Here is a 26,563-nt window from a genome sequence, read left to right as displayed (position 1 = left end):
GGTAACCAGTGAATCGGCTGTACTGTATATATGTCTCCTTTAGAGCTGTTTAGATAGGGTCAGGGTAACCAGTGAGTCGGCTGTACTGTATATATGCCTCCTCTAGAGCTGGTTAGATAGGGTCAGGCTAACCAGTGAGTCGGCTGTACTGTATATATGCCTCCTCTAGAGCTGGTTAGATAGGGTTAGGGTAACCAGTGCGTCGGCTCTACTGTATATATGCCTCCTCTAGAGCTGGTTAGATAGGGTTAGGGTAACCAGTGAGTCGGCTCTACTGTATATATGCCTCCTCTAAAGCTGGTTAGATAGGGTTAGGGTAACCAGTGAGTCGGCTCTACTGTATATATGCCTCCTCTAGAGCTGGTTAGATAGGGTCAGGCTAACCAGTGAGTCGGCTGTACTGTATATATGCCTCCTCTAGAGCTGGTTAGATAGGGTCAGGCTAACCAGTGAGTCGGCTGTACTGTATATATGCCTCCTTTAGAGCTGGTTAGATAGGGTTAGGGTAACCAGTGAGTCGGCTCTACTGTATATATGCCTCCTCTAGAGCTGGTTAGATAGGGTCAGGCTAACCAGTGAGTCGGCTGTACTGTATATATGCCTCCTCTAGAGCTGGTTAGATAGGGTCAGGCTAACCAGTGAGTCGGCTGTACTGTATATATGCCTCCTCTAGAGCTGGTTAGATAGGGTCAGGCTAACCAGTGAGTCGGCTGTACTGTATATATGCCTCCTTTAGAGCTGGTTAGATAGGGTTAGGGTAACCAGTGAGTCGGCTCTACTGTATATATGCCTCCTCTAGAGATGGTTAGATAGGGTCAGGCTAAGCAGTGAGTCGGCTGTACTGTATATATGCCTCCTCTAGAGATGGTTAGATAGGGTCAGGGTAACCATTGAGTCGGCTGTACTGTATATATGCCTCCTCTAGAGCTGGTTAGATAGGGTTAGGGTAACCAGTGAGTCGGCTGTACTGTATATATGCCTCCTCTAGAGCTGGTTAGATAGGGTTAGGTTAAGCAGTGAGTCGGCTGTACTGTATATATGTCTCCTCTAGAGCTGGTTAGATAGGGTTAGGGTAACCAGTGAGTCGGCTCTACTGTATATATGCCTCCTCTAAAGCTGGTTAGATAGGGTTAGGGTAACCAGTGAGTCGGCTCTACTGTATATATGTCTCCTCTAGAGCTGGTTAGATAGGGTTAGGGTAACCAGTGAGTCGGCTCTACTGTATATATGCCTCCTCTAGAGCTGGTTAGATAGGGTCAGGGTAACCAGTGAGTCGGCTGTACTGTATATATGCCTCCTCTAGAGCTGGTTAGATAGGGTTAGGGTAACCAGTGAGTCGGCTGTACTGTATATATGCCTCCTCTAGAGCTGGTTAGATAGGGTTAGGTTAAGCAGTGAGTCGGCTGTACTGTATATATGCCTCCTCTAAAGCTGGTTAGATAGGGTTAGGGTAACCAGTGAGTCGGCTCTACTGTATATATGTCTCCTCTAGAGCTGGTTAGATAGGGTTAGGTTAAGCAGTGAGTCGGCTGTACTGTATATATGTCTCCTCTAGAGCTGGTTAGATAGGGTTAGGTTAAGCAGTGAGTCGGCTGTACTGTATATATGTCTCCTCTAGAGCTGGTTAGATAGGGTTAGGGTAACCAGTGAGTCGGCTGTACTGTATATATGCCTCCTCTAAAGCTGGTTAGATAGGGTTAGGGTAACCAGTGAGTCGGCTGTACTGTATATATGCCTCCTCTAGAGATGGTTAGATAGGGTTAGGGTAACCAGTGAGTCGGCTCTACTGTATATATGCCTCCTCTAAAGCTGGTTAGATAGGGTTAGGTTAAGCAGTGAGTCGGCTCTACTGTATATATGTCTCCTCTAGAGCTGGTTAGATAGGGTTAGGGTAACCAGTGAGTCGGCTCTACTGTATATATGTCTCCTCTAGAGCTGGTTAGATAGGGTTAGGTTAAGCAGTGAGTCGGCTCTACTGTATATATGTCTCCTCTAGAGCTGGTTAGATAGGGTTAGGGTAACCAGTGAGTCGGCTCTACTGTATATATGTCTCCTCTAGAGCTGGTTAGATAGGGTTAGGGTAACCAGTGAGTCGGCTCTACTGTATATATGTCTCCTCTAGAGCTGGTTAGATAGGGTTAGGGTAACCAGTGAGTCGGCTCTACTGTATATATGTCTCCTCTAGAGCTGGTTAGATAGGGTTAGGGTAACCAGTGAGTCGGCTCTACTGTATATATGCCTCCTCTAAAGCTGGTTAGATAGGGTTAGGTTAAGCAGTGAGTCGGCTCTACTGTATATATGTCTCCTCTAAAGCTGGTTAGATAGGGTTAGGTTAAGCAGTGAGTCGGCTCTACTGTATATATGCCTCCTCTAAAGCTGGTTAGATAGGGTTAGGTTAAGCAGTGAGTCGGCTCTACTGTATATATGTCTCCTCTAGAGCTGGTTAGATAGGGTTAGGGTAACTGCTCGGGTTATGTATATAACCCTTGTTCCCTGAGAAGGGGAACGAGCACTGCATCGGGACGACGCTTTGGGGATGCTCCCTTAGCATCAGCGAATCTGAAACCAGAATGCCAACTAGGCCAATCCGATTGGCGTGCGTGATGACGTCATTGTGACGGCATACCCGGAAGTATAAAAGGGGAGCTGGAACGTAATGGCGGTAGTAATTGCTCTGAAGCATGCGCTCCAGGCGCGCCGAGGTGTGGCGTCGGGATGCAGTGCTCGTTCCCCTTCTCAGGGAACAAGGGTTATATACATAACCCGAGCAGTTCCCTTTCGAGGGAACTCGCACTGCATCGGGACGACGCTTTGGGGAACGAGTACCCACTAGGCCACACCGAAGGGTAGCGCCTGCCCTAGTGTGAAGCCGGAAACCGGGCACAGCTAGGACTGGAGCACCCTAGCACCAGGCGTCGTAGGGAGATCCAGGCTATAAAACCTGATAAAAGTGTGTGGGGTAGCCCACCCGGCCGCCTCGCAGATATCCTGCAAGGGGACCCCAGAAAGAAGGGCCACCGAAGAGGCCATGCCTCTGGTGGAATGAGCCCTCACGGCCACAGGTGAAGGCAAACTGCGCACCTGATAGGCCATGGTAATCGCCTGGACAATCCAATTACTGATTGTCTGAGTAGACGCAGGCAATCCCTTCTTAGGTGAGCCAAAACACACCAACAGTTGTTGTGATCTCCTCCACTGTGCAGACTTCGCCAAATAAACTCTGAGCGCCCTAACCGGGCAGAGTAGGTGAAGTCTCCCCTCTTCCGCCGTCACATGAGGCGGAGGATGAAATGCCTGCAGGACCAATGACCTGACCACCCTTGATGGCACCTTAGGCACGTAGCCCGGCCTAGGGTGTAAGATGGCTTTTACTCCTCCCGGGGCAAACTCCAGGCAGGTCGGCGTTACCGCCAAGGCCTGGAGATCTCCCACTCTCCTGAGAGAGGTAATGGCAAGGAGAAAAGCCACCTTAAGGGTCAGATCCTTTGGTCCAGCCAACTCCAATGGTTCGAAGGGGGCCTCAGCCAATCCTTCGAGAACCACTGCCAGGTCCCAGGTTGGAACTCTGGACCGAGCCGCAGGCCTCATCCTCCGAGCCCCACGGAGGAATTGTACAACCAGCTGGTGCCTACCCAGAGGCCCATCACCCAAAGGAGTGTGGAAAGCCGCAATGGCAGCCACGTACACCTTGAGTGTGGACGGGGTAAGCCCTGCAGAGAAACGATCTTGGAGGAACTCCAGCACTGAAGCCACTGGGCAGTTAACTGGGTCCACCTCACGTTCTCTGCACCAAGTGGAAAATACATTCCACTTGAAGCTGTACAGTCTCCTCGTAGACGGAGCCCTGGAGCTGAGTAAGGTCTCTATCACGTCTGCCGATAGGCCAGCCTCTATGAACCTGGTCCCCTCAGGGGCCAGACCCACAGGTTCCAAATCTCCGGGCGGGGGTAAAATATCGTACCCGCCGCCTGAGATAGGAGATCCCTCCTCAGAGGAATCTCCACCGGCTGACCTGCTAGCAGAGCTATGATATCCGAGAACCAAACTCGAGTCGGCCAACGGGGTGCTACCAGAAGTAGACTGACCCCCTGTCGACGGACCCTTTCCAGGACTCCCGGGAGCAGAGCAATCGGGGGAAATGCGTACAGACGCAGCCTCGGCCACGTCTGCACCATGGCATCCAGCCCCAGCGGAGCTGGATGCGTGAGGGAAAACCACAGTGGACAGTGGGACGTCTCTCGAGACGCAAACAGATCCACTTCCACTGGGCCGAACCTCTTGCATATGGCCTCCACCACCTCTGGGTGGAGTCGCCACTCCCCGGGCCTCAGCCCCTGCCTCGACAGGATGTCTGCTCCCTGATTTTGGACCCCCGGGACATACATTGCCCTGATGGACAACAGTTTCCCTTGGGACCACAGGAGGATGTGATGCGCCAGTCTGCAAAGAGGGCGCAACCTCAAACCCCCCTGCCGTGCCCCAACCAGTGAGGGAGGCGTCTGTTGAAACGGATTTCCGGCAACAGGACGCTCCCAACACTGGCCCTTGGGACAGAAACCAAGGTTTCTTCCATATGACTAGGGAACGAAGGCCACTGCGCGTTACCCTGATCATACAGAATGGATTTCCCCTCAAGGAAAGCCACCTGGTTTACCTCCGTATCAGTACATGGTGGCCGCGGAGGTCCGGGAAAAAGCTCCTCAGAGCTTTGTAGACCGCCAGCATTTCCAGGCAGTAGATGTGCCAGGAGAAATGCCTGGTCTCCCACAGACCTCTCGCAAAGCGGCCGCCATGACCACGTCACAGCCAGTGAGGGAGGCATCTGTTGAAACGGATTCCCGGCAACAGAACGCTCCCAACACTGGCCCTTGGGACAGAAACCAAGGTTTCTTCCATATGACTAGGGAACGAAGGCATCTGCGCGTTACCCTGATCATACAGAATGGATTTCCCCTCAAGGAAAGCCACCTGGTTTACTTCCCATAACCACGTCCCAGCCAGTGAGGGAGGCGCCTGTTGAAACGGATTACCGGCAACAGAACGCTCCCAACACTGGCCCCTGGGACAGAAACCAAGGTTTCTTCCATATGACTAGGGAACGAAGGCATCTGCGCGTTACCCTGATCATACAGAATGGTTTTCCCCCCCGAGGAAAACCCCTTGATTCCCAGCTACCACTGTAAGGGTCTCATGCAGCAGGCCAAGAGATATTCTGTTGGACGCAGCCGCAATGAGCCCCAGCAGCCTTAAACTGCTTCACAGTGATGCTGTGGCCTAGCTTCATTTTAGAGACCAGGCCGCCTGGAAGAACCCGATATTGGTACGCTTTGCCCCAAAAAGCGAACCTCAGGAACTTCCTGTGACACAGAAGGATGGATACAGGGAAGTATGCGTCCTCTTCAGACCCATCGTGACAGACCAGTCCTCAGACTGGATCTGAATCACAATGGAGGAAATGCTAAGCATCTTGAATCTGAATCTCCTCAGAGAACGATTCAAGTACCTCCGGTCTAAAGTTGGATGCAACTCGCCATCCCTCTTAGGAACTATGAAGTACTGGCTGTAGAACCCGGACTCCCTGTCTGGCGGAGGAGCACATTCTGTGGCCTCCTTACCAACAGGGAGTGAACTTCCTGTTCCATTACCCGAACCTGCCCAGGGACCACTGCCGTCCAGACCACCCCACTGAACTTCAGGGGAAGGTAACCGGACTGCAGCCTGTATGCCCCTTCCTACAGTCGCAGGCCCCAAGCTGATATATTCGGAGGCATAACCATGCGCCGAGATAATCTGCTAAGGGAACCAGCCTCTCGAGGCCGGTCTCGGGTGTCAACCGAGCCTCCTCCCCGACCCCCTGAAGCGGCTTACCGGCAGGGCGAAATCGAGGAAGATTTTCGGTGTGCGTACGCGTTTGCTGGACCACCGCAAGTCTTGCTAGAGGCGGCTGGTGCAGCACGCGTGCACGGGGAAACGATGTGGCCCGAAGCGTACTAGACGGCGGGAACACAGCATCGATTCCCGAAAACTCCACAGGGGAGGCGACCTCGATCGCTCCTACCCGGGAGAGGGGGCTGGCCAGCAGGGGGCCTCATCTAAGGGAGCAGCTCAACAGGGCCACAACCCTAGAGCGGACACTGCGATTAGCAATTGCCTGAAACTGATGTGTCCCGCAGGCCACAAGGCGGCGAGAACGACATCAACTTCAGGAGGGCTCCATCTTAGATGAATATCCAGTTCACAAGTTAAACACGCTTGGGTGACAGAATTAAAGTATCCAACTTATCAAAGTCGGATAACATGACACTCAATTCCTCGGAATTAAATGCCATCATAATCACCAAACCCGTGCAACCTGATCTGAATAATAGGCTGAATAAAAAATATATCTAACTCCTCAAAGTCAGATAATATTTTAATTTAATTCCTCAGAATTAAATGCAGCCACAATAAGGTGAAACATAGTCTGAATGATAGGCTGAATATCTAACTCCTCAAAGTTAGATTATATTTAATTTTAATTCCTTAGAATTAAATGTAGCCGTAATTAATCAGACGACACTGTTTTATTTGTATTTATACGGACTCATAGACCCCGCGTTGCCTCAGCAACGTGGTTCAAGCCGTCATAATACAATTGGCTTTCATCCCTCGAGAAAAAAGCCAAACAGTGTCACACAATACAGTGAAACATGGTCTGAAATGACTGAATATCTAACTCCTCAGAGTCAGATAATATCTCATTTAAATCCTCAGACTTAAATGCAGCCATATCAGACAAATACTGATTTATTTTACTATACGGACTCGTCCGTTAAGCCAACCAGTATCTCATGCACACCGATCGCGTGTGTTCACATTAATTGCAGACCCATAACCTGCGCGCTGCCTTTTTTTCCTTTTTTTTCCAGCAATCGCGTGGATGGAATCTTGCATATTTAAGAAGTGCTTATGACTTTGACTGCCTCGATGCTGAGTACGTCTAATTCCTCAGAATCAGACCTCTCACACATCGCGTCCTCCGCCCCGGGGGAAGAAGCCGCAGCGCGGGCTTCCACACGGGGAAGAAGAACATCTGAACTGTCAGATAAAGACTGGGAAAATGCCTCAGCAGTCCCAGTCCCGCTGACAGTCCATCCGTGAGCCCCATGACCTGCCTCGCCGCACCGCCTCGGCGGATGCGGGACCGATCCACGGGGCTCACGCCGAGAGCGGAGCACTCTGAGCGTCAGCTTTCATAATGCTCACAAGCGGCTCCCTCGAGAGCCGCTCGAGCATGCTGAACGCCCAGGCAGTGCACACACAGCAGGTGTGTATCCGAGCCCGACATGTAGCGAGGGCAAGGATGCACACACTGCTTGAACTCTCTCACTTTTTCACACTTCATTTCAATCACACACTTTCACTGACATACAACAGTAAATAGACAGACAGTTTGACAGATAGCGCTTGCTGAAGAGCAATAACTACCGCCATTACGTTCCAGCTCCCCTTTTATACTTCCGGGTATGCCGTCACAATGACGTCATCACGCACGCCAATCGGATTGGCCTAGTTGGCATTCTGGTTTCAGATTCGCTGATGCTAAGGGAGCATCCCCAAAGCGTCGTCCCGATGCAGTGCGAGTTCCCTCGAAAGGGAACCAGTGAGTCGGCTCTACTGTATATATGTCTCCTCTAGAGCTGGTTAGATAGGGTTAGGGTAACCAGTGAGTCGGCTCTACTGTATATATGCCTCCTCTAGAGCTGGTTAGATAGGGTTAGGGTAACCAGTGAGTCGGCTCTACTGTATATATGTCTCCTCTAGAGCTGGTTAGATAGGGTTAGGGTAACCAGTGAGTCGGCTGTACTGTATATATACCTCCTCTAGAGATGGTTAGATAGGGTTAGGGTAACCAGTGAGTCGGCTCTACTGTATATATGCCTCCTCTAAAGCTGGTTAGATAGGGTTAGGGTAACCAGTGAGTCGGCTCTACTGTATATATACCTCCTCTAAAGCTGGTTAGATAGGGTTAGGTTAAGCAGTGAGTCGGCTCTACTGTATATATGCCTCCTCTAGAGCTGGTTAGATAGGGTCAGGGTAACCAGTGAGTCGGCTGTACTGTATATATGCCTCCTCTAGAGCTGGTTAGATAGGGTCAGGGTAACCAGTGAGTCGGCTGTACTGTATATATGCCTCCTCTAGAGCTGGTTAGATAGGGTCAGGGTAACCAGTGAGTCGGCTCTACTGTATATATGCCTCCACTAGAGCTGGTTAGATAGGGTTAGGTTAAGCAGTGAGTCGGCTGTACTGTATATATGCCTCCTCTAGAGCTGGTTAGATAGGGTTAGGGTAACCAGTGAGTCAGCTCTACTGTATATATGCCTCCTCTAGAGCTGGTTAGAAACTGCTCCTCACAAACTTTGGTTATAAAACATCATTTGTTGCTTGAATTCAGTAATCTCTCGAGATGAAGACAAGTATGAGGTTGACAATTAGCTGAACATATACTTGTTTAATTAGTGACACTTGTTTATTTGAATTTGGTATTTAAATATGGCATCATGATACCTCGTTCTACAGTATTTCTATGATTAAATCTCTAACAGGGACTCCTCCCCCATCAGCCAATCACTGTGGTCATAGTTAGTAAGCTTGATGACATCATCCATAGCAACAAGGTCAACCCCGCCCTTACTCTTAGCTCAAGACCTCTCTCTGTTCCTTAGTAACAGTTGGTCTCAGCAGCTTTTTGAGAACTCTTACCTGAGAACTTTTACTGCTGTTTAGGGGAACTCTAATGTGGCGTTCACACCGGACGCGATTCACGCTAATCGCGCGAAGGTGGACGCTTGAACATTTTGAGTTTACTCGCTTCAATCGCGCGTGACATTCACTGCACAACAGACACGAATTCTCCTCATGGGCGGGGCTTCCGCCAGCGGCTCGTCTCGTTGAGAAATGGCTGACATGGGCTGTGTTTACATGTCTTTTTTTTGTTAAAATCTACTGTTAATGTGTGACAAAACGTAGTTTTAAGACTTTTTCAGTCGATAATGTAGTTGTTTAAAGCTCAAATTGTGGTTTATTTATATAAAGAGTGCCTATTTGAACATTTTATCTGGCATTTTCGGAGTTGTGAGCTCCAGTGGATCAGCGGCGCTCATTAACCCGGTGAGATCAGCCTTTCCTCAGCCAGTTCTTCTGCCGCTGGCTCTGATGTCTCTGTGGCGGCTCCAGATATAATTCGTCTTGTAACGGCCGATCTTTGCTTTCATGGATCTATAATTTGTTCCCTGGCAAATCGTTTAGGCTGAGGACAAAGAGAAGTTTCATTACTTTATATTTTTCGGCTATAACTGTACGTTGCAGTTGTAACGTTAGCCTATTAGCACTGACTTTGAATGTTTGACTGAATTGTTTGCTTTATTTCATGTATAGCTTGTTAGACATTACTTATACTTTTGTATTATTGATCATACATAAACTTGCATTTAACAAAAAGAGACTGGGTTGTGTTTCATGTCATTTAATGTTATCACAGTGATAATCATATTGTCTGAATCAGATATTAATATACAGATTTTCTCCTCATTGTTGTCACTACTAGAGCAAGCTCCTGATTGATTAACGCGGCGCGAATATCCTCCAAAGTTCAGATTTTTCAACTTGAGCGATTCGCACGTTCAAAACGCTCAATTCGCGTCCTTCGCGCCGCCTCAATCGCGCGAACCGCGCGAACCGCGCCGCAGAATGCCATTTCGCGTCTCTGCATTGACTTAACATGTAAATCACTCGCGCCCGGTGTGAACGCACCATTAGATAAGATGTGTTGTGAATGCGGCCCCAGACGTTTAGAGATTCTCCTGCAGGTGTGATGAAGATGATGAACTGTTGCTCTACCGCTTCACACTCATCTGTATCCTCAGTTATTCCAGAAGGTTTCAGTGCTGATTTTACAGTATGCTCAGCGTCTGAGGGAGGTTATTGATTTTGTGTATTGGATTTGTCTCTCTGTGTGATTTCCTGCTGTAGTTGTTTTCCATTTGAGCGGCCCCTCCTGCGCTGGCCTTTGATTGACACGTCTGTCCCGCCTCATTAGCCCATTCCTGAGCTTCAACATCACCTTCACAAGATAAAGGAGCGGCTCTCAGTAAGAGCAGGAAAAAAAAACAAAAATTAATTTTCATTTTATAATTTCAGGAAATATTTATGTTAAATTACTATACATACAAATGTATTTTTAAATTAAAGATGAAGACCCACAGGTGCAGTATTCTGGTGTGTTTTCACCTGCTTATATAAAGTCTATATAACCCTTCACTTTGAAATTACAGGCATCATTTTTCCTGTTTCCTGTTTTTTTCCTGTCTCACACACACACATAATATAAAGATTTATATAATTTTGTACTTCATGTATTTGATAGGAAATATCATATTATAGAAGGTTGTAACAGACCCAAATCATCACTGCTGCATAGTTGTTAATGTTAATGTTAATGTTAATGTAGTGATTCCTTCCATCTCTGGCACTCGTCATAAACATGATCCCTGATCTAATGTGTAGTGTCTTATTAACTCACTCATGTATTGTGTGCAACACATTTCTTCTCTCTCTTCACGCTTCGTCCGTTTTCTCCACTGCTAAGAAACTCTTAAGCCTCTTAAAAGTCTTCGTCCGTACTCTTAACACTTTTGGACCTTAAAGGAACACGCCGACTTTTTGGGACTTTAGCTTATTCACCGTATTCCCCAGAGTTAGATTAGTCCATACACACCCTTCTCATCTCCGTGCCATAACTCTGTCTGACACACTCACTGTTAGCCTCGTTTAGCACAAAGACTGGAGGTAAACGGCTCCAGCTAGCCGACTGCTCAATAAGTGACAAAATAACGTCAACATTTTCTTATTTACATGTTGAGATGTGTATAGTTACATCGTGTACTAAGACAGACGGAAAATTAAAAGTTTTGATTTTCTAGACCGATGTGGCTAGGAACTATTCTCTCATTCCTGCATAATAATCAAGAGACTTTGAGCCGTCCCATAAGGGCAGCGGCGCAATGATATGACACAGCGCCTGGAAATAGGCTAACTTCCGTCAACATAACCAACGGGACGACCGGCTCACACAGGGAGTGCTGGGACTATTTTCAGCCCCTGTGTAATATCATTGCGCCACTGCACTCATGGGACGGCTAACCCTAAGTTCCTTGATTATTACGCAGGAATGTTAAATATAACACTTCAGGCTAATGTAATCGAAGAATTACTGGTCATCCAATATTTTAGATCTTTAAATATATAACTGAGTATCATGTGTATACATTATTTGAGTGTCCATGATGATATTTCTGTGGCCAGAGCAGGAGTAACTGGGCATTTCAACCGGTCTGTCTTAGTTTAATTATCTTTGCACATTAATTATTTATTGTAAATGACCCAAAGCTTGTAATGTGTTTGTTGGTTGGGGATTATCGCCCTCTGCTGGTAATAGTGTAATGCTTGTGTGTTTGTGTTTGTGTGTGTGTGTGTGTGTGTGTGTGTGTGTGTGTGTGTGTGTGTGTGTGTGTGTGTGTGTGTGTGTGTGTGTGTGTGTGTGTGTGTGTGTGTGTGTGTGTGTGTGTGTGTGTGTGTGTGTGTGTGTGTGTGTGTGTGTGTGATCATTCCTTCACATCAGGATTTAGTGATTATTCTGCAAATGTCATTTTTTAAACTGTACAAGGACACATATAGGATAACAGCTCTGTGAACATGGTGATGATAGATTTTTAAAATTAGATATTTGTAAATACTCTCAATTTAATATGCAGAGGTGTTGTGCTCGTAAAAATGAAGATGATTTATTGTTCATGTTCAGATTTAAAAAAAGATAACATTAAAGGGGTTGATAAACGCTTTGTATTAAATTCAATTGAATATTTAGGCATTTTATCGTAATTGTGTTGTTTAAGAGAAGACTAACCCTAACCCTATTAAATATAAGACGTTTAAAATATATTTGTATTAAGTAGATTCTTATTTTAAAATATATACAAGGCATACATGGCAAACATCACAACCTCCTGTTTTTAACAATGAATGAATAAGATTATACAAATAACCGGAACAACACCCTTATTCCTACCCATCCCAAAATATCCACAAAAACAATTTATATGAGCTTTAAGGAGAAAGCAGACACATGTTGGGACTTCAGGGCACAAACACACCATACAGACTCTCCAAACTCACACGTGACTCCAGAAGAATGATAGTGACATTTAGGAATGAAATATTTCCACCAGCTGAAAACTAAACAAGCTCGATAAGATCATGAGAGAGATCAGTGCCTGTTGGCCTTTTAATACTGTGATTTATGAAAGTAAGTCGACTGTTACTCTAAAAGCTCGTAATTATTTCATAATCATGCCGTCTCTGCCCGGCAGCCTGATGAAGGCTTTTAATGTTTGTGTCTCAGTGCCGCTTGCGTGGAATTCTGTGAATGTTCAGTGGGCTGGCGTGAATGGAAATCTGTTCAGCGTGTTGAATTATTGAGAGAGGTTAAAGACGTCTGTCAGCAGAAATGTCAGATTGCTCCATGTGTCGCCTTTCTAGCATTCCTTCCCTTCAATGAGCTGTTGTAGATGAAATACAAGCCTTCTCCCACACACACACACACACACACACACACACACACACACACACACACACGCACACACACACACACACACACACACAAACAAACACACACACAAAGAAGAAAACATGCACAATTTGACCTAACATTTGTATCTTATGTGTTTAATCATTATGCTTATTGAGCATTGTGTTGTTAGACATCCAGCTGTTGAAATAAAAAAGTTTAGACAGTGGCTGAGTCATTGAACTGCCATTCCCTGCCATTGATGGACATTTTTGGCTTTCCGTGTGTACCTGTTATATGCTAGGGGGCGCTATTACACATCTCCTGAATGAGTACAGAATCTCCGGATCAAAACACAGACGAAGAAGAAGCAGAAACAAGAGATAGAAGCATTGCTGATGCACATGCAAAATAACACGCTCATCAGACATTATTCAGCACATTAGTCTAGTGTTACTGAATGAGAGGTGGACCTTTGGGGTGTTGATGGACTCCATCTGTGTTTGATCATCGCTCTGAATCACATCCGGACAAAGCCTTTGACAAAAATGTGGTTTCTCAGCTTTTTTTTCAAAAAGTAACTTTTTAATGAAACTTAACCACATTCAAGTGTTGATAAAAAAACTTTTTTTTTTGTTTAAAAGAAGAGGGTATGTTCTTTCTTTTGATATATTGCATGTTCAGATATTCATACAACAAAATATTCTGGAGGTCCTACAAATTTTGTGAAAATGTTAAAAAACGCTGGTAGTGGCTGGGAACTTTCTAAAAAACGCTGGTGGGAAAAGAGTTAAAAGTTTGAACTCTATAATCTCTAAAACGATCAAATGAATAATATTTTACACAAACCCTCTGATGTCACAGCTGTAGTACTGCAAGATGGCGGCACACTTGTTACAAAAGTTTGTTTAAAAATCTTAATATGGATACATTTATAATGTTTGTTAAATTTTTTATTAGAGTGGAAATCCATTTACTAAATAATGTTCACTTGGCGGACTGCTTCATTTCCACTTTAAGATTGAACATGCAATGAGGCTCACTGACCTTTTGCTGGTTAAACCCACACATGGACAACATGTAAAATATGGTTCTGTGTCCTTCAGGTGCCATTCTCGGGCGCTCGGAGACGCAGGATTGTGCATTTTATAACGCGAGCTGGGAAAAGGACGGGACGAACCAGAGCGGAATCGAGCCGTGTTACGGAGAAAAGGACAAACGACGACACTGTTTCTCCACCTGGAAGAACCGCTCAGGAATCATCGAGATGGTCAAGCAGGGCTGCTGGCTCGATGACGTCAACTGCTACGACAGGTGCGTGCTTTGTGTGTTTGTGTGTGTTGTGTATGGATTGGAGTGAGCAGAGGATGAAAACACATTCTCTGTGTGTGTGTGTGCAGCAGCGAGTGTGTGGAGCGCAAGGAGAATCCTGACGTCTTCTTCTGCTGCTGCGAGGGGAACATGTGCAATGACAAGTTTCACTACAGTCCAGAGACGCTTCAGAGTGAGTTCACAAACACTTTAACTCTCTAATGTTCAATGTGAAGCTGCTGCTGCAGAGAGACGGGCCCTACGATCACTAGGGGCCTTTGCTATAAGCGCTTGTCCACCGTTGGGCCGAACGGTTCTTTGAATGGTAAGGAACAGTTCCAGTTATGTTTCCACTTGAGCCTGGTACGGCACGGTTGGCTAATGACGCTGCGCTTCGGGATTGGTCACTTGTTGCCTGGCTACCAGTTTCACTATGGCTGGCTAAGCGTGCTATTTGAGTGCCGGAAACACAAATTAATAATAAAATTAAAAGAAATACATGATAATCCTCCATAACACGTTCATTATTCACATCTCATATCATCAGTAAACCGTTGATAATATATATCATACGACCAAGAGTGCTGTTTTCCTGAATATCAGCACTTTTACAAATGTCATATTGATTTATACTACAGTTCAATAAACAAGAAATTAATATTAGGTAACTTATATTTTAGATTTAGAATATTGTCTTTTTTCTATATTTTGCCAATGCAAATAATTCCAAATAAATCCACAGCCGAGCCAATGCGTGTCTCTGAACAACACAGCGATGCTTCATTACTGAATGAATCCGCGTAGTTGAACAATTCATTGATTTGCCTAAAATAAGACAAGGACGTAAAAAACACCTGCTCAGCAGGAGCGAAGGTTCCTAACCAGACGCCAGCAACAAGACATGACACAACAAATCAATCACAAACCACAGCCAATCAGAAGAGCGTGTGGGCGGAGTCTCTCTGCAGGCGCACTGCACTCGCAACCTAATGGATAAATACATAATCAAATTCATAAATGCTTTATTTTCAAGTACTTTCAGTATGGCTATAAATAACATTCAAACTCACATTAGACTCTTTTAACATCAAATCAAACACACAGTCCTGAGATTATCATTGTCATAGTGTGTATGTTATTGTATATTTGATAGCTTTGTAAATGTCCAGATGTGTAAAGAGTTCATTCTCGTCTCCAGCCACGTCTAACCCCGTCAGCCCGAAGCCGGACTTGTTTCCCACATTGCTCTACTCTCTGATTCCCGTCATGGCTGTTGCTGTCATTCTCTTCATCTCTTTCTGGATGTACCGGCATCTCAAGCTGACGTACCCGCCGCTGCTCGTGCCGTCACAGGTACATCCACCTCCATATCTGTGAACCCTCTGGATCACGGGTCTTTATACTCAAGAGATGTTTTGAGATATGCATTTTTGGAGCTCTTTCACATATCAGTGCCGGTTTTACTGTGTATTTTGGGTTACACTTTACTTTAAGGTGTCCTTTTTACAGTGTAATAATACATACTCAGTTGGGGACACTAAACTTTTCTACATTTTTCAAATAAATATTGAAATAAATCGAATTAATAAACTAAATTAACCATATAAACTAAATTACTGATCTAATTATTGATCTAAAGCCCACACTGTCACTGTATGATAATTGAAATGAACTGATGACATCACCGTTTTCTCCAGAATGGCTATAAGGCTGAATAAAATTATGCTGCATTATTTTCCTGTTTAACACTGTAAAGCTGCTTTGAAACAATCTGCATTGTTAAAAGCGCTATATAAATAAAGTTGACTTGACTTGACATTTAAGTATGGAATAGGGTTAATTATCCTCATGTACTTACTATAGGGTTAGGGTTTGTTTGAGGTTTAGTTGCATGTAATTATGCATAATTTACTGTTATTACTAAAGTAAGTACATGTAACATATATAACAAGGACACTGTAAAGTAAAGTGTTAGCGTGTTTAGTTGGAGTGTTTCACTGCAAAAAGTGATTTTCTTACTCAGTATTTTTGCCTTTATGTCAGTATTTTGCCAGTATAGTTTTAAACAAGAAAAGTACCGGTCAATAGGGCCAGAAAAAGTTTATCTTTCTTTTTTCTTTCTTATGCTAAGGATAAACTCTCTATCAATGATTTTCATGCTGTGTAAAAAGTCAAAAGATTGTGATAGAGATTTGAAGCGTACTGTCAGTTCTTGTTCTTCTTGCTTTATTCTCCTTTAAATGAGGGACACATCAGTCCACAGAGGTTCTAACTAGACTTATATAAAAACAATATCATCTGTTTTAGATAGCAGGTGAATGTGTGTTTCTCATCGCAGCATATGAGAGTCTATCACAGGCACCACATCAGTATTTCTCTTTCTCATTCTCATGTTCTGAGATGGTTCATGTCCTCATCACAGCGCTTGTGTGCTAGAAGCAGTAAATCCCTCTCTTCCTCTTTTGCTAGCACGCCTTTCATATCATGATAGAGGTAAGAGCTTCCTTCACTCCCCATCCTGCCATGCCGATGCCTTAGTTTCTCTTTCATGAGTCGCTGTTGTCTGCATTCGGGTTTTCCCTTTCTTTCTAGCGCGCATGGATTAATATTTGAGTTCTCCTGCATCAGACGCTGTGTGTGTGTTAGTGTGTGGACGCAGGCGAGTCTCAGCACTGATGGGTGTGTGTGTGTTGTCTCCAGGATCCCGGACTGACTCCGCCGTCGCCGTTGCTGGGCCAGAAGCCGCTGCAGCTGCTGGAGGTGAAGGCTCGAGGACGCTTCGGCTGCGTCTGGAAGGCACAGCTGCTCAACGAACCCGTGGCTGTGAAAATCTTCCCTGTCCAGGTGTCTGACAGATTTCATGCCATTGCTGTTTGCCCATGTTGCCTCTTCAGCTTCAGTATAAAAGATATACACTCACCTAAAGGATTATTAGGAACACCATACTAATAATGTGTTTGACCCCCTTTAATTCTACGTGGCTTTGATTCAACAAGGTGCTGAAAGCATTCTTTAGAAATGTAGAGATGGTGGTCCAGTGGGTTAAACCACTTAACTGGTAAGCAAAAGGTTGCTGGTTCAATCCCAGCGGTCACCACCAGTGTGTCCTTGAGGAAGGCACTTTACTCCACGTTGCTCCAGGGGGATTGTCCCTGTAATTAGTGCACTGTAAGTCGCTTTGGATAAAAGCGTCTGCCAAATGCATAAATGTAAATGTTGGCCCATATTGATAGGAGAGCATCTTGCAGTTGATGGAGATTTGTGGGATGCACATCCAGGGCACGAAGCTCCCGTTCCACCACATCCCAAAGATGCTCTATTGGGTTGAGATCTGGTGACTGTGGGGCCATTTTAGTCCAGTGAACTCATTGTCATGTTCAAGAAACCAATTTGAAATAATTGGAGCTTTGTGACGGTGCATTATCCTGCTGGAAGTAGCCATCAGAGGATGGGGACATGGTGCTCATAAAGGGATGGACATGGTCAGAAACAATGCTCAGGTAGGCCGTGGCATTTAAACCATGCCCAATTGGCACTAAGGGGCCTAAAGTGTGCCAAGAAAACATCCCCCACACTATTACACCACCACCACCAGCCTAGCTTGTGCAAATTTTCGCCTCTTTTTCCTATTTGTAGTGGAGATGAGTGGTACCCGGTGGGGTCTTCTGCTGTTGTAGCCCATCCGCCTCAAGGTTGTGCGTGTTGTGGCTTCACAAATGCTTTGCTGCAGACCTCGGTTGTAACGAGTGGTTATTTCAGTCAAAGTTGCTCTTCTATCAGCTTGAATCAGTCGGCCCATTCTCCTCTGACCTCTAGCATCAACAAGGCATTTTCGCCCACAGGACTGCCGCATACTGGATGCTTTTCCCTTTTCACACCATTCTTTGTAAACCCTAGAAATGGTTGTGTGTGAAAATCCCAGTAACTGAGCAGATTGTGAAATACTCAGACCGGCCCGTCTGGCACCAACAACCATGCCACGCTCAAAATTGCTTAAATCTCCTTTCTTTCCCATTCCGACATTCAGTGTGGAGTTCAGGAGATTGTCTTGACCAGGACCACACCCCTAAATGCATTGAAGCAACTGCCATGTGATTGGTTGATTAGATAATTGCATTAATGAGAAATTGAACAGGTGTTCCTAATAATCCTTTAGGTGAGTGTACGTTTATAATTAAGCAGCAGGCCAAAAGCATCTTTTCCATGGCTAAGGCATGTTTGCTTGCATGCGGTAACTCAAAACTAGAGCGGGTTATTATAGTGCTCTGAATGTTTTTATGAATATTCGGGCTTGTGTTTGTTGTAAAAATGAAGTGTCTGCAATTAAAATACACTTCATTGTGCTGGATTAAACTTTTATAGTTTCAGTCTTAAGTGTTTTTTTATATATATATTTTGAAAACTGAGATGTAAATAATAGCGATGATGTCGTTGTATTATTTGCATACTAAATCACAATAACATTTTACTTGTGCACCAAACTACAGTCACCTTTACCCTGCGAAAACTTCTGGGAAATGTAGTTTTATTATAAAACAGAAACAACAGCTATATTAAACACACCGGTTTTCAATAAAGAAATCTTTGAATTAATAATAATAATCACTGTAAATAATTATTACACCAAGTAATATAGTTGCTTACACTCTGAAAAGAAATTCAGGGGACCATTACCACAACTTGCCACAAAACATGCATGGTAGCAAGATTTAATAATCTTGTCAATTATATTAATTAAATTTACATGCTAAATAAGTTACATTTAGCATGTGCTATACTGCTGTTATTTTGGACTGAAATAGATAAGACAAAATGGTTCCACTCGCTTATGTTGAAATTATTTGGAACAAGAAATACTCTAACTCAATGTAGTTTGTTGGTTGAACATGCGGCCCGGGAGAGGGCCAAACACAAAGGTCCCGGGTGGGTTAGATGGTGGATTGGTCCTGGGGCAGGCAGATGTTACCCCAGAGCACAATGTGAGATCAAGCCCACTTCAAGCACTGAGTTTGTGTGTATATGAACTATTTTACAATGACTTTGAATGTGGCTAATTTTGCAAGTGTTTGTGATCTCTCTCAGAATAAGCAGTCATGGCAGAATGAATATGAGATTTATAGTGTGAGTGGAATGAAGCACGAAAATATCCTTCACTTCATCGGAGCAGAAAAAAGGGGAAGCGGAGTGGATATAGAGCTCTGGCTCATCACAGCGTACCACGATAAGGTACACACACACACACACACACACACCTGTGAACATCATCATGTAAGTGTAATGAAAGCGTTTGTCATCGTTGGCTATGCTCTGTTAGTGTACAGAGATTACTGCATATTATTATTATTATCCCTAATATTTAACAAATGTGTTGTACACAGTATACAAATTAAATTTGGTATGAAATGTAAATTGCAATCTTTTCTTCCCTGTTGTGAAGTATATCTGAGTGAAGGAAGAAAGTGTGATGAGATATTGTTGCGAGGGAAAGTTAATGTTTTTGATTAAAGATTACGAGGCACATGAATTAAAAAAATAATAATTATGCACTGATAATTATTACTGTCACATGACCTCACTGTGTTGCACAATTCTCAGGGTCTGATTGGAGTGTTGATAATATCGTGTGTGTGTGTGTGTGTGTGTGTTTGTACTCAGGGCTCGTTGACAGACTTCCTGAAGGCTAATGTTGTGTCCTGGAATGAGCTGTGTCTGATAGCGCAGACGTTTGTGCGTGGCTTGGCGTATTTACATGAGGACATTCCTAACCTGAAGGACGGACACAAGCCTGCCGTCGCACACAGGTGCGCTCCTCAGTGTCATGTGATCATTCTCTTGTGAGGACCCCATCCTCATTTTTAACACTAATCTTCTCTCTCTCTCAGAGATATCAAAAGTAAGAATGTGTTACTGAAGAGCGATTTAACCGCCTGTATCGCAGACTTTGGCCTGGCGCTGAAGTTTGAAGCAGGGAAATCTACAGGTGACACACACGGACAGGTGAGTTCAATATTTGAATGTGCTCAAAAAAAATGATGGTGTAAAAAGTTTTTTATTTTCCACAAAGCAATGTATTACAGAATTTCACTAACTCTGTGACTAGTCCTGTTTTGTGACAGATTGGACGTGTTATCTGGTTGGTAAGTGTCATCAGCAGTTGTTGTGTTGTTTGTTGAAGGTGGGAACGCGGCGCTACATGGCTCCAGAGGTGTTGGAAGGGGCGATCAGTTTCCAGCGGGACGCGTTCCTCAGAATCGACATGTATGCTGTGGGTCTGGTGCTGTGGGAACTGGCCACGCGATGCACAGCGGCCGACGGTAACTAACACTCAGAGACTGTGATGTGTGTGTGTGTGTGTGTGTGTGTGTGTGTAAACCGGCGCTGACCCTTGTGTGTGTCTCTCTCAGGTCCTGTGGATGAGTTCTCTCTGCCTTTTGACGAGGAGGCAGGTCTTCATCCGTCTCTGGAGGACATGCAGGACGTCGTTGTGCATAAGAAACTACGACCAATATTCAGAGAACACTGGCTAAAACATACGGTAGAACACACACACACACAGACATAGACTACGTTATGTACAAATATTTCTTATCTTATCACAGAAATATCCAACAGACTGAGTAGGACCATGTGAAAAAAGTATGAAAAATATGATTTTTTTAGTATTTGTCAGTAAATGGAATAAATATAGAACACATCAGTGTTATTTTTGCATTATTTGTAAACTATTATATTATTTGTTAATATTTTGAAATGGCTTTTATGTTTATATTTCAGTTTTCATTTTAATAGTATTTGTTTTGTGATATTTCTATTTAATTTATTTTTATTAAAATGTAAGTCACTTTAGTACTTCGACTTGCAGTTTTTTAAAATTGCTTAGACACTAAGGGTCAGATTTACTAAACAGGGCAAATTAGCGTGAGCGCTACGATCCCAATGATGGGAGTGTAAAGTTCAGTGTGTGATCTACTGACGACACACACGTTAAAGAACACACACACAGCTGGATCATTCCCATAATGACCAACACAATCTACCCGTTAGCATCTGGTTTAGGACATGCTTTTTTCGGGCGGTAAATAATGGCTCAAACACCAGTAAACTGACGAGCACAAACCTCACCTGATTGATTTAAATTCTCTCCTCTCATAAATACTGCGCCTGAAAGGAAAAACTCCTACCTATATATATGCAATAAAGTCAGCCGCAGAAATAACCCTGTCCACGCCTTTACAGCGCTAATGTTTCACTGCGCGGCTTTAGTGAATCCTGACAGTAGTTTTTAACACCAAAAGAGGGTTTGCGCTGATGTAAGCTGTTAGTAAATCTGGAACTTGAAACCCTTCACTCATCTTCACTCACATTCTACAAGCTCATTCGCTGCTTTAAACTCAGTTTGCTATTGTAAAACTCTAAACTCAGTTCTCTACATTAGACACATCATTCAGAACTAACAGCTCTTGTGTTTCATTTGGGAAACACTGGCATTTAAACACTCGTTTACCAGTTACACCCAATGATCATGTGTGAAAACACTTAAACACATAAATTGTTCACTTAGAAATCAAAACTCAGTGTTTTAAGAAAAAAAAATGTTTTGATGCCCTTGCATTTCTGTTTATAGTGTAAATTTATAGTATATATTTATTTATTTATATATATATACACACACACAAACACACACACACACACACACACACACACACATGTTTATGCATACAATATATACTGAATATGCATACAAGCCAAGTCAGAAAGTCAACTTTATTTCTAAATCACTTTATACAATATATCAAATTGCAACTTCACAATAGTAAAAAAAATCTAATTCTGCTGTAAAGCAGCTCGAAACAAGCCAATAATGTCATTATTCAGCTCAAATCAGTTCAGTATTGATTCAGTTCAGTTCCATAACTGTGTAAAATTAATCTATTGTGCATACATACTGTATATACAGTGTATTTGTGCACATACACATACCAGATTCTCTATTTCAAGATGAATTCCCCAATCATCATATATATATATCAAATATAAGTAAATGAGTAATTATGGACATATGACTTTTTATACAGTTGGTTAGGATGTTCTTGCTCCTATTGAAGATCTCGATCATGCTGATCATCAGGTTTTGTTTATGTAGCTCCAGTGCCGCTTCACTTCACGTCTCATACGTTTATCGTCCTGCAGGGTCTGGCGATGCTCTGTGAGACCATAGAGGAGTGTTGGGACCATGAGGCCGAGGCTCGTCTGTCTGCGGGATGCGTGGAAGAACGCATCATCTCAATGCAACGCAACACCAACCTCATCGCCCCCGACGACATCCTCTCTGTTGTCACCATGGTTACCAACCTGGACTTCCCCCCTAAAGAATCCAGCCTATGATGCTGTTTCCTCAGCCAATCGTTACCCAGCGTGCGAAAGATGTGTGAGAGAGAGAAGCGGACTACAGTTGACTTGTGAGTGGAGAAACTCAAGAAGGAACTCATGACCCAAGGAGATAAAACACGGATGTTTGTGTTTGCACCAAAACGTCTTTTATGCATAAAGGAAAGACTTTTGTTTCATAAGAACACCAACTCATGTGATTTTATTATAAAAAGGGCAAAACTCTGGACTGCGCTTGCTGTTCATTGCAAATCATTACAGTCATGCCAATGCGAGACACTTCTGAATGTCTACCGTTCAGCCGTGGATCACACACGGATTTTTGAGGAATTAGTGCTGAAATAACCATAAACCTCCCTAAACAGGAATACCTCATTTTGATTTATTGTGCTTTTATCTGAGCAGCTGCTCCGGAGGTGAGACGAGTAGCTGTAACACACGGTAGTGTTTCTGCCTTTCACATCTCTGCTTCATTTCATCGCAGGCTTCACAAAACTATTTCTGAAGGGGTCGTACATGAGGAAGCGATGCTCGCGTTACTGAATCACAGAAGCCAGGGTCCAATATTAACGTCTGCCAATGGTGAATGAATTCGGAGAATGTACTAGCTAGACATTTGTATCACTCATGCAACTGTATTTTACTTTTGTGTTAAACACAATTTATCATGTCAGTGACACATCATTCACAGTGAAACTGCTCCGACATTGTGTTTATGTTCATATTTTTGTCTTTGTGGCGTAATGTGAGGAATGGAGAGCTGGAGAGTTCATTTGAACCTCTTGCTGCAAAAACAACTCATTCTTCACTTCAACTTTCTGATGTGAACATCAATGTATGAACACGTTAATAACGCCTATTCAGTGTTTGGAAACTTGGGACACCTAGTCATGATGTCAAACAGTCTGATCACCAGCAGAAATGATGATGAGAGTGAAGTGTGTGAATGCTTGCGCTGTGGCAATGCACAGCCTTCAACGTTAGAAACGAGCAGCTCATCCCTGATCATTTCAGTCTCATCTGAACAGTTTGAGCAACACATTTCTGTGCGGATTGATTTATGAATTTGTCGATCTGATGCATCTTCACAAAGAGGCTGTTATTGAAGGATGGAGCCGTTAAAAGCTAGATTGAACCCACAGAAGACACACTCATTTACTCATTTCACGTGAAGAGATGTTTACATAGAAGACAAAAGTGTAGCAGCAAATAACCTTGACTTGCATTAAGTGGACCTTCGGGGGCAATGAGATAAATGATGATAGGCCCCTTTAATGACAGTGTTTGCAAGCAATCACATCTGTCAGGGCTGTAAGATCTGTATGACGCCACATTCTCCTGTCTCTCGTTCATCTTCTCTTTCTGAAACACTACAGCAGTATTCAGGGACGCAGGATTCTGCTCACTCACAGCAATTATGCAACCGACATGCAGCAGCAATTGCAACTGTAGCTTCTATTTATTTCATTAATAATGTGACAAACTCTCAGTACTGTGAAAACATGGAGGTGATTGTTGCCCTGAATGTGTTACCAGACAAACCAACTGTTGGGTGAAAAAGAGGTTTGTTAAAGACATTTCAGATCAATCTGTAATTCCCCCAGCAAAACACATGTACAGGAAATGAATAATGTAAATATGATTGTTGGTTTTAAATTATTAGACTAGCATGATGTTGCTCTGTTCTTTTTGATGTCACTAATCAAAAACAGTCCTTTATAAAGAAATTATTCCAAAAGATTGTTCTGGGTATTTTATAAAATGTTTTATTGTCTTAATGTTTCCAGGCCCAAAGTTATTAATTATACTGATTATATTGATTCTCTTTATATATATATATATATATATACATACACTCACCTAAAGGATTATTAGGAACACCTGTTCAATTTCTCATTAATGCAATTATCTAATCAACCAATCACATGGCAGTTGCTTCAATGCATTTAGGGGTGTGGTCCTGGTCAAGACAATCTCCTGAACTCCACACTGAATGTTGGAATGGGAAGGAAAGGTGATTTAAGCAATTTTGAGCGTGGCATGGTTGTTGGTGCCAGACGAGCCGATCTGAGTATTTCACAATCTGCTCAGTTACTGGGATTTTCACACACAACCATTTCTAGGGTTTACAAAGAATGGTGTGAAAAGGGAAAAACATCCAGTATGCGGCAGTCCTGTGGGCGAAAATGCCTTGTTGATGCTAGAGGTCAGAGGAGAATGGGCCGACTGATTCAAGCTGATAGAAGAGCAACTTTGACTGAAATAACCACTCGTTACAACCGAGGTCTGCAGCAAAGCATTTGTGAAGCCACAACACGCACAACCTTGAGGTGGATGGGCTACAACAGCAGAAGACCCCACCGGGTACCACTCATCTCCACTACAAATAGGAAAAAAAGGCTACAATTTGCACAAGCTCACCAAAATTGGACAGTTAAAGACTGGAAAAATGTTGCCTGGTCTGATGAGTCTGGATTTCTGTTGAGACATTCAGATGGTAGAGTCAGAATTTGGCGTAAACAGAATGAGAACATGGATCCATCATGCCTTGTTACCACTGTGCAGGCTGGTGGTAGTGGTGTAATGGTGTGGGGGATGTTTTCTTGGCACACTTTAGGCCCCTTAGTGCCAATTGGGCATGGTTTAAATGCCACGGCCTACCTGAGCATTGTTTCTGACCATGTCCATCCCTTTATGCCCACCATGTCCCCATCCTCTGATGGCTACTTCCAGCAGGATAATGCACCGTCACAAAGCTCCAATCATTTCAAATTGGTTTCTTGAACATGACAATGAGTTCACTGGACTAAAATGGCCCCACAGTCACCAGATCTCAACCCAATAGAGCATCTTTGGGATGTGGTGGAACGGGAGCTTCGTGCCCTGGATGTGCATCCCACAAATCTCCATCAACTGCAAGATGCTATCCTATCAATATGGGCAAACATTTCTAAAGCACCTTGTTGAATCAATGCCACGTAGAATTAAGGCAGTTCTGAAGGCGAAAGGGGGTCAAACACAGTATTAGTATGGTGTTCCTAATAATCCTTTAGGTGAGTATATATATATATATATATAAATAATGAATGATGACGATCTGAAACGTAATCACAAAATCATTTTTGCGCCTATTTATAATATTACACATTCTGGGGCCCGTATAAATGATTCTTCCACACACAAGGGTCATAAAAACTGATTTATAAATAATATTAGTTTTAAAATATGAAATAAAATGGGAAACTTGTGGAATGGTCGTCTAATTACAAATAGTCATAAAGGTAGTAAAACAGTTCCATAAAAATTGCATATATAACTGAAAATACATTAGAATATAAACTAAAAAATGCTAGCTTGGTAAAGGATGTGTTTCTTTTGGAAGAATCTTTTTGTCTCTCTTAGAAGAAAACACAACCCTAGGTATTTATTTGAGACAGTGGCTAAATGTATGAGATTTCTAAACAGCACAGCAGTAATGACTTTATGAATTTCTTTACTTGCAAGATTGATACTATCATTGAGAAATGTATAACCATGCAACCATCTACTACAGTATCACATCAGACATTGTGCTAAAGACCCCCAGAGGAACAATTCCATTCATTATTTGCTATAAGAGATAAAGAATTGTCTAAAATTGTTAAATCATCAAAATCAACAATTAGTCAGACCCTATAATGAGTAAGTTATAGATCCTCCTCTTAATATTATTAATTCATCATTGTCATGTCATTGTCAAACTAAACCTCTCATCAAAAAAATATCCTACAGAATTTGTTAATAACAGACTAATCTAGAATCTCCCTTTTCTTTCAAAGATTTTCTCCCTTTCTGTGAACTCTGTACATTCTTCGATTCCGGCTGCAGGGCCCCCGCACCAGGGCCACTGGGTAACGGTGAGACGGCATAGTCGCGGATCAAAAAGCCACTTTTCCGTTCCGGTTAGAACATCAAACAGGTTCTCCCCTCTCAGTGAAGCACCCACTGAGTATCCTGTTGAAAGTGCCCTAGTCATTGATGATTCTATTACACGGAACGTGAAAATAGAGACACCAGCCACCATAGTCATATGTTTACCAGGAGCCAGAGCGCCTGACATCAAAGCAAATTTAAAAGTGCTGGCTAAAGCTAATCGTAAATTCTCTTAGATTATTATCCACGTCGGCACTAATGATGTTCGACTTCGCCAGTCGGAGATTAACAAAATTAACATTAAAGAGGTGTGTGAACTCACTAGTACAATGTCAGAGGCTGTTTATT

At 43.4% G+C, this 26,563-nt stretch overlaps 1 protein-coding gene across 2 annotated transcripts in view; it reads left to right on the top strand.

The window, feature by feature from the left end:
• The window catches only part of acvr2ab (activin A receptor type 2Ab), a 39,813-nt gene extending 15,736 nt beyond the window's left edge, over nucleotides 1-24,077 (top strand). Inside the window, exons 2-11 of one of the 2 annotated variants that reach the window (XM_079839973.1) lie at nucleotides 13,711-13,918; nucleotides 14,005-14,108; nucleotides 15,114-15,268; nucleotides 16,616-16,759; nucleotides 18,998-19,141; nucleotides 19,571-19,716; nucleotides 19,798-19,912; nucleotides 20,091-20,229; nucleotides 20,320-20,450; nucleotides 22,106-24,077. In XM_079839973.1, the coding sequence (XP_079696099.1) occupies nucleotides 13,711-13,918; nucleotides 14,005-14,108; nucleotides 15,114-15,268; nucleotides 16,616-16,759; nucleotides 18,998-19,141; nucleotides 19,571-19,716; nucleotides 19,798-19,912; nucleotides 20,091-20,229; nucleotides 20,320-20,450; nucleotides 22,106-22,300 (1,481 nt within the window). In that variant the 3' untranslated portion in view covers nucleotides 22,301-24,077. The remainder of the gene's footprint in view (nucleotides 1-13,710; nucleotides 13,919-14,004; nucleotides 14,109-15,113; nucleotides 15,269-16,615; nucleotides 16,760-18,997; nucleotides 19,142-19,570; nucleotides 19,717-19,797; nucleotides 19,913-20,090; nucleotides 20,230-20,319; nucleotides 20,451-22,105) is intronic. The other variant, XM_079839974.1, reaches the window with a different exon arrangement.
• The last annotated feature ends 2,486 nt before the right edge of the window (nucleotides 24,078-26,563 follow it).

Source organism: Gobio gobio (assembly GCF_949357685.1).
Source record: "Gobio gobio genome assembly, chromosome: 17".
Taxonomy (NCBI): Eukaryota; Metazoa; Chordata; class Actinopteri; order Cypriniformes; family Gobionidae; genus Gobio; species Gobio gobio.
This window is presented reverse-complemented; position numbering and strand designations above follow the sequence as displayed.